The sequence below is a fragment of the Anopheles coustani genome, chromosome 3, assembly GCF_943734705.1.
Source record: "Anopheles coustani chromosome 3, idAnoCousDA_361_x.2, whole genome shotgun sequence".
Taxonomy (NCBI): Eukaryota; Metazoa; Arthropoda; class Insecta; order Diptera; family Culicidae; genus Anopheles; species Anopheles coustani.
Window position 1 is genome coordinate 89953844 of NC_071288.1, and position 11633 is coordinate 89965476.

Sequence of the window (11633 nt, forward strand, 5' to 3'; positions counted from 1 at the left end):
ACTCTTAATGATTTAATTGAGACTGTTTAATTGACAGAATCATTTCATACTATAATTTTTCAGGAGTCATCTTATTAAACTGTGAAAATTGAAAAGATATCTTACAATAGTAATGTGAACATAAAACAAAAATCAAGGCTTTGATTTTAGGAGCAAGTCTTAGTCCTATTGATAGGGAAGAAACGTCGCGGTAGTTTATATTGTACCTTCCGCTGTATCTCGTCTATCAGCCACACAGTTTGACTTTATAATTGATTAAAAACAGAAATTAAATCACATTTACTTCTGGCTTTTAAGAACTGCGTAGTTGCTGCCAAATTGTTCGATTTGAAGAAACCTGAGGCTGTCTATTCTGAAACTATTCCCTGTTTCATTTTTCCATCTCGCCTTCAAAACGCAGCAGCACAGGTTTAGTTCGGTTGGTTCTTGGACTGGTGAGCGTGCAGCACGGCCACGGCCTCTTCGGCCTTCGCCTTAAGCGACTCGCTGTGCTCCAGCATGTGCACCAGCTCCGAGTTGTCGTTCTCGAGCAACATACCGGTGATCTTACCAGCCAGATGCGGGTACATCGTCTCGATCAGTGGGAACAGACGCTCGCCAAGCATTTGTTTCTGGTCTGCCGGTTGGGCAGCTGCCAGCATGGAGGCCGTAAGCGGCTCTTGTCCTAGGCAGGAAAAAACAAATTTCAGATTAATAACACATCACCAAACATCAGGTAACACGAAAGCTTTAGGTTGAGAATTTTCGCTCCACACTTACCCTTGACAATCACAGCCTGCTGTGCGACTGGCAGCACCGGAATCGGGTTACCTATCTTCCTTGTGAATATGAAGTTTGCGCCACGGGCCTGACGAGCGGTCATTTGTGGAGGAACCGGACGCGTCTGCATGTTGGCCGCCGTCTGCTGGCCGGTGATCGGACGGGCCTGGTTGCGCATGGCAGCAGATGCTGCTTGAGCCGACTGGGCATTCGGAGCCTGCTGGTTAGCGCCGCGTACGTTACCCGCCTGGCGGTACGGATTGTTGGTGGCAATGGTTGCGCCCATCGTTGGATAGGCACTCCCAGGAGCGTTTGCGGCTACATTCTGATTGCCCGAGGTGCGTAGTACCTGTGCATTTGCGGACCAGCGCGCAGCAGTGCGGACCGGTGCGACCTGCGGACCGTAGAAGCGCTGCGGCTGAGCGATGGTTGGCACGAAGTAGCTGCCGCTCTGCTGGTAAACCTGGCCGATGTGCTGCATGCGCAGGCTGTTTACACGCTGGATGTACTGGCTGGCCATTTGCGACTTGCGTTCCTCCTTACGTTGAGCCAACGCAACGTACAGCAGCTTACTGCCCACGATGCGTCCGTTCATCTCCGTTATGGCCTTGGTTGCTTCGTCCGGTGACGAAAAGCACACAAATCCGAAGCCCTTGGTGCGGCCTTCGTCCAGCATCACCTTTGCCGAGATGATCTTACCGTATGGGGCGAACTCCTTCCGCAGGCGCTCGTCATCGATTGTGTCATCCAGGTTCTTGACGTACAGGTTCACGCCATGGTGGCGCGTGCGACCGTCCCTCTGGAGTTGCTCGAAGCGACACTTCAACTCCATGTGGAGCTCGTTATTCTTCTGAGCGCGGCCAACGAACAGCAGCTTGCCGTCGGACAGCTCCTTGCCGTTCAGCTCCTACACGGCACGCTCGACCGCCTATGAAGACTTTGCGGGAAACGGGCGTTTTTCGTTAAAGTGCCAAATTCACTTTTTTGAACTCAACAGTTCAATTCCACTACGTTTCACAAACCAATTTCATTAACATTGATTCACAGTAGCGATCGACTGTAACGATTAAATATTACTCCGGGAACCGTAAAAAATGCTCATGTGTTAGCAGCAGCAACTATTATTCCGTTGAAAGTGTCGAGCAACCGCTCACGTCCGAGGCTTACTATATAATGAAAGATTGTTCGGTGGAGCACTTTGGATCACCAGACTATCTGACACCAACCTCTGATCTGAGACCAACCGCTTCCATGCGACCGAAAGAGAGTGAGGAAAATAGGTTCATGTTTTGTAATGCCACGTGAGAGATGGAGAGGAGCGAACAACATTCCATCTCACTCCGATTTGTGGTTCTGGGGAATTGTTTGGATTTCGCCGTGATTGTAGCTCATGCGTTTACACTGTTGTGTTGAGTAGCAACATGCCAAGCGTTTCGGTATGTCAACCGTTTTTAAAGAAGCATGGCGCCAAAGAAACAAAACCCGATTTTCTTCAACAAACTATTCTACTGGAGTACTCTTGGTGATTAAATTGAGACTGTTTAATTGACAGAATCATTTCATACTATAAATTTTCAAGGAACAAGGACTTTCAAACCTGCTACATGCGTGATGTACGAACATTTTCTTCTGGCCGAGCTCCTTCTCGCGCTCTTGACGCGATCGTGAAGAGCTTCGTGTTCAGAAAAAGTCAGAAGAAAAAAGAAAAAACATCAAGTTATCAGTAAATAACTTACCTTCATATTGCATACAGTAAATCAGTAAATAACAAGACTGTTAACACGATGGATGTACTTACTCTTAGTCAATGCGACGTACAACGGATTTTTAACGAACGCTGATTTGCATCCGTACTTCTGGGCGATGGCATTGGTTGCTTCATCTTGAAGCGCTAGACCTAACGCTCGTTCTTCTTCTTTTGTGAAATCTTTTGATTACCACGTTTTTTAAATCGGCACATGCCCTGGATCTCGTATAACAACCACAAACTTTCACAATACTGGGACATAAAAACAGAAATAAAAATACACTAGTTTCTGTTTTTTTATGGATTTATTGAAATTGAAACATGTGTTGCGTATTTGTTGCCAAATTTTTCCCATACATTTTTATCCATTTTGTTCAAAAACCAACTTCTAAACGAATTATTGACGTTAACTGAAAATGTTTATTCTGGAAACCGGAAAAGAATAAACGCACAAGAAAATTATCAAAACACGCATGTTTGTTTCATTCCCTGCGCAAAAATTCTTATATTATGCATTGTTATAGATTACTTGTATTAGAAACGTCGAGATGGAAAAAGATGGATCAATTGGACATTTGTTTTACTTAAAGCGAAGAAAACGCTAAAGCCCTGTTTATTTGCTCCAATCGCTTAGTTTCCTCTCGTTTAACAAAGGTTCCAAAGGTTTTCTATTAACCCATCTGGAGTAGCAGGATATTTGTAGATGTTTTCTCCCACCGTTATGCTCGCAAATGATAAAGATAGTATTTTTTATGGTACGCATTCAACCCTTGTGTTCATTTCATCCATGCTGTATAAACGATGGATACTAGACCTTTGCCAGATGGTATAAAAGTCTAATCTGATAATTCCTGGATTTTGCGACACTCCGTTTCGTAACATTATCAGACAGCTAAATGTACTTCCGCGACGTTCTTTTATGCTGTTTCTCTGTTCAATATAAACTGGAATACACGTGTACCTCTCCACACTAACGCCTCATCTTCCCATTCTTCGCCTTTGCGCTTTGTAAACAAAAAAAACCATGATGAATACCATTCTCTACATCAACTCTTACGCAAATCTCTAGACCCGACGCGCGCGCAAGCCCAAAGTGCAAATAAAAACAACTACGAGAAGCGCATCGATACCAATATCTCCCGGAAGAAACTTACGCACGGCATTGAGAATATCGTGGGTTCGATCCTTCAAATAAAACATGATCCCTCCACGAAGAAGATCTTGATGATGTTTTATGGAAGCTTGAGGGAAAACATGGACATGCTACAAAGCAAAACTGAAAAATCTTTCACTACCTCGCCCACAAATGACCGTTAATATAGAATGCACAATCGACTTTCCCTGAACACCACACCTAGAACAAACAGAATGAACGCTTTCTAATCGCAAATAATCTGTGTTCACTAGGACGAGGACTTTTATGCAAACCGTTCAAATGGCCTTTCTTTTGGTGGAAAGAAAGGTGGTGTTTCAACGAGGATCGCAAACAACCGAAAATCATATTTGACACGAAAAAGTTAATCGAAAACCCTAATCGCTCTAAAGGAGTGCAGCCGCATGAGACTGGTGTGGAATAGGAGAGTGCATAAGTATCCACTTCCCAAGCACACATGAGCTCACACGCCCCCAACACAACTATATGCTGATTCAAACTCCTACTCAACTACTGCTGATTCTTATTCCGTTGATGGTTGGTTTTCATCTCTTTTTTGTTTAGCTAATTTTCAGTTGCAATTTTTCAGTTTTTTTGTATTACTTTAAATTTTCCTCCATACATTATGCTTTTTTGCCTTCTCTCCGGTATTTCCTCCCCTTCATTGTGTTTCGAAAACGGTAGTTTTCTTCACTACCAGTGCCTCACTCAACTCCTGCTCAGTCTCTTCTGCCAGTTTTCCTCATCCCTCTTGCGTTTCACTTGCTTACCTTTTCTTCCATATCTATCCGCTCACGTACGTTTTTCTGTTTTTTGTTTTTATATATTTTCACTTTTTTTGGGTACTTTTTGTGTTTTTTGCTTTTATTTCGTTTATATTCAGAATGTCGCATCGGTTGCTCTGTTGCATCTCATTGAAATAGGATCCTTGTTTTCTAATTTAGTATTTTCCTTTTGCCGTTTCTTTGAATGATTCACATTTTTTCGTGTTTTTTAAATACCAAGCTATTTTCCAGTGCTCCTACATTGCTCCTTTCAATCGCTTATTTTCAATCCGATAGATTTCCTCATTTCCTCTAAATTGATTTTCCATAATTCAATATCAATGTGTTATACAGAACTTTACAATCCGATCTTTCCTTTCTGCTTGAAATTCTGGTGCTTTTACCTTCCTTCCTAGTAGTTCTCTCTTTGCTAAATGTTCCATAAATCCTACACCTACCAGTGCTCAGTAGTTGCAGTTATCGTTTGTTGTTACAAAAACAAAAATATGGTTCATTTGCCGAAGGTACCTTCTTCTTTTGCCCCAATCTAACTTTTTGACGATTTCATTTTCTTGGTTTTTGCGATTTTTTGTTTTCTGCCATTTTCTGCCGCATTTCATTTTGCAATATTTTTTTCCTACTGCCGTTCCCCAACCAGATTCAGGGGCAACGTCAGTATTATTTTGCAATCTTTTTATCCTTTTTCATCCTTTTTATCCTTTTTCATAGTTTGTTTTCTATTTTTTTGTAATTTTTTATATTTATATATAATTTTTTTGTTATTTTATAATATTTGAAAGATTATATTAATGTAATAAGAAATTTATGTCGCGTGCGTGAAGAGCTACGCATAAGCTGGGAAATCGTGTTCCGCTTGCATCGACGAGTAAATGAAATATTCAATATTTGATTGTGAATAATGAAAAAAAATATACGAAGGTCCACCAAAATCCATACCCCTATCAACGCCCATCTCTGCTAACTCCTTTCTGCACGAAAATTCTCCCTTCGTTTCTCGGTTTTCCGAAACGGTAGCCTCGAGACAACTGGCCCGATACACAACACAGTTGCGATATTGCGAAGTAACGTGCTCTATATTTCCTTCAACTGAGTCTTACCGCTCGTAGGCAAATGCAAATGTTTAAGTACGGATTATCTACGTGGCAAAAGGAGGGAGAAATAAAGATGATCGAACCGTCGTGGAGAGAGAAGTAGTCATAAAGGATATTGCAGGACACGGATTCGGCGTTCCTTTTACATTCCCATCTCGCCTTCAAAACGCAGCAGCATCGTATCCACAGGTTTAGTTCGGTTGGTTCTTGGCCTGGTGAGCGTGCAGCACGGCCACGGCCTCTTCGGCCTTCGCCTTGAGCGACTCGCTGTGCTCCAGCATGTGCACCAGCTCCGAGTTGTCGATCTCGAGCAACATACCGGTGATCTTACCAGCCAGATGCGGGTACATCGTCTCAATCAATGGGAACAGACGCTCGCCAAGCATTTGTTTCTGGTCTGCCGGTTGGGCAGCTGCCAGCATGGAGGCCGTAAGCGGCTCTTGTCCTACGCAGGAAAAAACAAATTTCAGATTAATAACACATCACCAAACATCAGGTAACACGAATGCTTTAGGTTGAGAATTTTCTCTCCACACTTACCCTTGACAATCACAGCCTGCTGTGCGACTGGCTGCGCCGGAATCGGGACCTGCTGCGGTACCTGCGGGTTACGCATGTTCTGTGTGAACTTGAAGTTTGCGCCACGAGCCTGACCAGCTGTCATTTGTGGAGCAACCGGACGCGTCTGCATGTTGGCCGCCGTCTGCTGGCCGGTGATCGGACGGGCCTGGTTGCGCATGGCAGCAGATGCTGCTTGAGCCGACTGGGCATTCGGAGCCTGCTGGTTAGCGCCGCGTACGTTACCCGCCTGGCGGTACGGATTGTTGGTGGCAATGGTTGCGCCCATCGTCGGATAGCCACCACCAGGAGCGTTTGCGGCTACATTCTGATTGCCCGGGGTGCGTGGTACCTGTGCATTTGCGGACCAGCGCGGAGCAGTGCGGACCGGTGCGACCTGCGGACCGTAGAAGCGCTGCGGCTGAGCGATGGTTGGCACGAAGTAGCTGCCGCTCTGCTGGTAAACCTGGCCGATGTGCTGCATGCGCAGGCTGTTCACACGCTGGATGTACTGGCTGGCCAGGTGCGACTTGCGTTCCTCCTTGCGCTGAGCCAACGCAACGTACAGCGGCTTGCTGCCCACGATGCGTCCGTTCATCTCCGTTACGGCCTTGGTTGCTTCGTCCGGTGCCGAGAAGCACACAAATCCGAAGCCCTTGGAGCGGCCTTCGTCCAGCATCACCTTTGCCGAGGTGATCGTACCGTATGGGGCGAACTCCTTGCGCAGGCGCTCGTCGTCGATGGTGTCGTCCAGGTTCTTCACGTACAGGTTCACGCCGTGGTAGCGCGTGAGACGCTCCATCTTGAGTTGCTCGAAGCGACGCTTCAACTCCATCTGGCGCTCGTTCTTCTTCTGAGCGCGGCCAACGTACAGCAGCTTGCCGTCGGACAGCTCCTTGCCGTTCAGCTCCTGCACGGCACGCTCGGCCGCCTCCGGACTCTCGAACGCCACGAAGCCGAAGCCACGGCTCTTGCCATCCTTCGTCATCACGCGGTGGCTCGTGATCGAGCCGTACTTCTCGAACATCTCACGCAGCGCCTCCTCGGTCAGATCCTCGCCGAAGTTCTTCACGTACACATTGGTGAACAGCTTCGCCTTCTCGCCGAGCTCCTTCTCGCGCTCCTTGCGCGAAATGAAGCGTCCGACGTAGACCTTCTTCTCGTTCAGCAACATACCGTTTACCTTCTCGATCGAGGTGTTGGCCGACTCCTCCGTCTCAAAGTGTACGAAACCATAACCCTTGCTTTGGCCCTTCTCGTCCTGAGCGACCTTACAGCTCAGAATGTTGCCGAACGCAGAGAACGTATCGTACATTGCCTTGTTGTCGATCTTCTTGTCCAAGTTCTTGATGAACACGTTGCCGACACCGGACTTACGTAGCGATGGATCACGCTGAGACCACATAATACGGATCGGGCGACCCTTGATCGGATCAAAGTTCATCGTGTCTAGCGCACGTTCAGCTAGAATTGACAAAACAAATATTTAGTACGCCTTCGAATACTTCTACAATTTTGAAGCTTAAAGCCTTTTCAATTTTGATCAATACATGTTATTCCACTGGTTGGTTTAAACCATGGTCATCCAACCAACATAAGAAGAATTGTCTTTTCCCTATTATGGATAAAAACATCAGAGTTGTTTTACCCATATCCTATTTCATTTGAAACTTTCAATTAATATCATACTAGGCTCAACCCGAATGCCAACTCCACTCCATACTTATTTATCATCCCATTTGCAATAAAGAAATCGTCTACATTATTAGCGTTGTTTTATTGCTGCTCTTGCGTGCCCTTTTTCCTGAAACAACCAATATTGCGTCAAGCGAACAAATCTCTTTGGGGTTTTAATTGCAAATGGAATTATCGATTGCATTTCATGCAATCGCTTTTTTCTTGTTACGGGGGAAACGGGCAATCATTTACTCTCATGCCCAATGATCGGGAAGGGTGCTAGGGATCCACAAGGGAAGCCGATCGGAAAGCAAGAGCATCCCATTTCAATGTAACCATCCCCTTTTCTCCCTAGACTAAACACATCATCATGGACAATAAAGCACATTCCAACAAAATGCATCCTGTGTACGCTGATGTGGCGACTGTTGTCCAGTGATTATTTCGACCCATCCCAGCATAAATAATATGAAAGGCGAGTGGATTCGCTGGCTTTGACTCTCCCCTACCAATATAACTGCCCTCCTCCCTCTCTTTTTTAACCAGCATATGCATACATCATAATTACATTAACATGTTTTCCCACTCCTTTCCTGGTTTCACCTCGGTTATGATGTGACCGCTCACTTCACTCATGCGACTGGATAAAATCATGGATAAAGGATTTTTTAAAACAAAATACATCGATTTCAGGATATACGTTGATCTAGTCGACAAAAATGAAAAATAGCTAAAAGTATCATGTACGTGTGATGCAGAAAATAAATGGAATCGACGTATGTTCCCCTAACATGTGGGAATTTATGATAGGAAAGGTTGTTCCACAATAAAACTCTCAACCTCCTATTTTTAATTATTTACCTATTATCATTTTGTTTGGGTGTGATCACAAATGTATTGAGAACTCAATGTTATTTGCTGTAACATGAATGAATAATATTTTCATTAAAGTAATGTTTGAGCTATAGGCCGGAGGAAATCAGCATTTAACAAATTTTACATTAGTACACAAAATCTCATGTAAAGCTCTCAATGGTTTGGTGACCATTTAAGCCAACACAAAACAACAAAACGACACATACGACGGTGGAAAAAAAACGATACGGTCGTCCATCTACTCCGACAAACGATGCACGCTCAACAATGCCAAGCAGAAGACGACAAACAAGCTTCATTTCCGGCATACATCAGCACGAAGGCAAAGTAATCGGACACGTAAACAACAATTACAAACTAAAATGCAACAATTAAATTAGTTACTAAAACCCCCCGGCACCATGCAACGCATATTTTCGTTTGTCAAAGAATGTTTTTGACGAGCAACTACATCAAATACTCTCCCTCAGGGGTTTGAAGAAAATACTTGGAGGGAGCAAAACCAGTTTCTCCCTTTCCGAACTAGTTGAAAAACTGTCATAAAATGGGTTGATCGTCGCACTCAAGGCAGCCATCAGTATGGCGAGCACGGTCGCTAGCTATGGCTGGGGTTGGTGGAATGGACGAAACGAATGGTCAACGAATAGCAGCACACCTTGTCGCCATCGATTGATGGCACATTTTCCCTCCCTGATGTGATTCGATGATGTTTTCGGAATCGGAGGGAACCGCTGTCCGAACCCTTCTCTTTTCTCGTTTTGAAGGACAACCACATTTTTACCGTTGCATTTTACGATTTATGCTCCATACAGTATTATTTAATGTTATGTGGTGAGGAAAAAAACAAACTGAAGGAATGTACGACCTTATTTTGGCACATTTAACAAATTACAGAAGAGCCATAACGATTTCAAGTTAGAATCAAACGAGAACCAAATTGTTACAATATGCACTGTTTTTTCTGCAGAACTCTTTTCAGTGTAACGGGGTAGTTGTGAATCATATAGATTTCCCATCCGATAACGTCCTTGACAACAAGCAGACTGCTATGTAGTCCGTACAGGGCTTTTCGTATCAAAATTCTAATCGAATTCCCATTTGCATCACAGTTCTTAGGCTATAATATCTTTTAATGTAGTGAAAATAGATGATTGTAAGTTAAAGCTATGAGCATTTTAAAGGGCGTGCTCTCCCCGAGGTAAAGGATGCATCAATTTAAAATATCCAGAAGGAAGGAGGTTAAGGATTTCCTAACTATAAAGGATACTGGATAGAAGCAGGCCGTACTATAAACTGCTTTTAAATGCATACGAATTTCGCTGTTTTTCATTGCAGCAGTCGTCCTTCGAATGTGGCATCAAGATGTGTTTACCCACCAAAACAAGCATCCCTTGCACACCACCAGGGGTCGCCTGCGATGACAAGAAACGCCGACTTGACAGACCAACGTCAACGTGACGTTACCTCGCACAGCGCAACGGGCGAGAAAGGAACCGCCCGGAGAAAGCGAGAAAAATTTACTCATCCAACATGGCGGCAGATGACGGTTCCCGACTACACCATCGGTCAAACAAAACACGTGTGTGTATGATGGGATTTGAACCGAAAAGAAACCCCTGGGGATGAATCATCGCTCATGTATGCGCCTTTTCTTTCTACTTTAACACACAATTTGCACTTAAGGACTGTGTACTCACCATCGGCTGGCTGCTGAAAGTTGACGTACGCGTAGCCAAGGGAGCGACGTGTGATTACATCGCGGCACACGCGGATGGACAGCACCGGTCCGGCCGAGGAAAACTTCTCGAAAAGCGTGGCCTCGGTGATGTCCGAGTGCAGATCACCGACGTACAGAGAAGCCATCTGGTAGTTCGGGGCACCAGGATTCATTATTTCAACCGAAACACGCGGTGAGGGCTGCTGCTGGCTACCGGTGGTGTTGGGTTGGACGTTCCGGACGTTGGAACCGAAACTTTCACTCCTAATCGGTGTTCGCACTGAGCCCACCGGGGGGAGGACGACACTGGGGAACGCGGGGAGTTTCTCCTAAAAATTCCACACACGCGAACCACGCACTACGAGGCAGCGACACGTCCGCTTACGACGGCTTCGATAACTCCACACACAGCAAACCGGGTTGAAGCAAACGAACGAACGCGAGCGACAGAGACAGAGGCACAGGAAAGGGAAAGCGACCTTTTTTTTTGCTTCCTTCGAAAGCTGATTGCGCTGTACTGCTGTTGCTGCTGTTGCTGTTGTTGCTGCTGTGGCGTTGCGTTTGGAAACACGATGTGCTGGCAAAATTAAATGAAAAAGAAAAAGAAAAGGGATTCGATTTCTTCCTCAAATTGGGGGCTGCAGATTCTTTAGCTACACACTTGGCAGACTTGGACCGAGAGATGCTGATGCTGTTTTGCGGCTGCTAGATTTCACGAAGGGGAAAATTCTTCGACGATTCACGCTTCTTGCTTTTTCACACACGATTCTTTCCTACGCACTCGATTTCTCGACTTTTTTTTGCGAAAATGAAAATAACGTTTTAGTGTAGTGTGTTTGTTTGTGTTGCTTTTCACTGTTTTGCGATTTTTTTGGATGATTTTTTGATTTTTTTAATGATTTTTTTGGGGTTTTTTGTTGGTATTTTTTATTCACAAAAAAATGTGAGTGGTTGTGCGATCTTATCCAAGAAGCACAACCGCACAACGTCAGCGACAATCTTTGTCTGATGAAGAAGGCTGGTGGTGTCAGTCTTACTAGTCTAGTGTTGGCAGAATCGGGATTCGGAAGATTTGAAGATTCGATTCCTAGAGGGATTCCAAAGATTCGAATCCCATCTGACAGATTCTAAAGATATGAATCCCATTTGACGGATTCTAACGATTTGATTCGATTAGGATTAGAATCAGATTTGATTGGATTGGAACTCGATTTGATTCGATTCTGACTTGAACCTAAACTGTTTGAATCGACTCACAATGATTTGAGTC

The 11633-nt window shown here is 44.7% G+C and overlaps 1 protein-coding gene and 1 pseudogene across 1 annotated transcript; both read right to left on the reverse strand.

Moving 5' to 3' along the window:
- Nucleotides 1-389: 389 nt before the first annotated feature.
- On the reverse strand, nt 390-2501 carry LOC131269136 (polyadenylate-binding protein-like; annotated as a pseudogene).
- A 1920-nt stretch (nt 2502-4421) lies between these two features.
- On the reverse strand, nt 4422-11380 carry LOC131259369 (polyadenylate-binding protein 4-like). The gene is made up of 4 exons (XM_058260846.1): nt 11025-11380; nt 10344-10940; nt 6076-7557; nt 4422-5980 (listed from the first exon to the last, which is right to left on the reverse strand). The coding sequence occupies exons 2-4, from the start codon at nt 10534-10536 to the stop codon at nt 5727-5729; spliced, it is 1929 nt and encodes a 642-aa protein (XP_058116829.1). The 5' UTR covers nt 10537-10940; nt 11025-11380; the 3' UTR covers nt 4422-5726.
- Between the last annotated feature and the right edge of the window lie 253 nt (nt 11381-11633).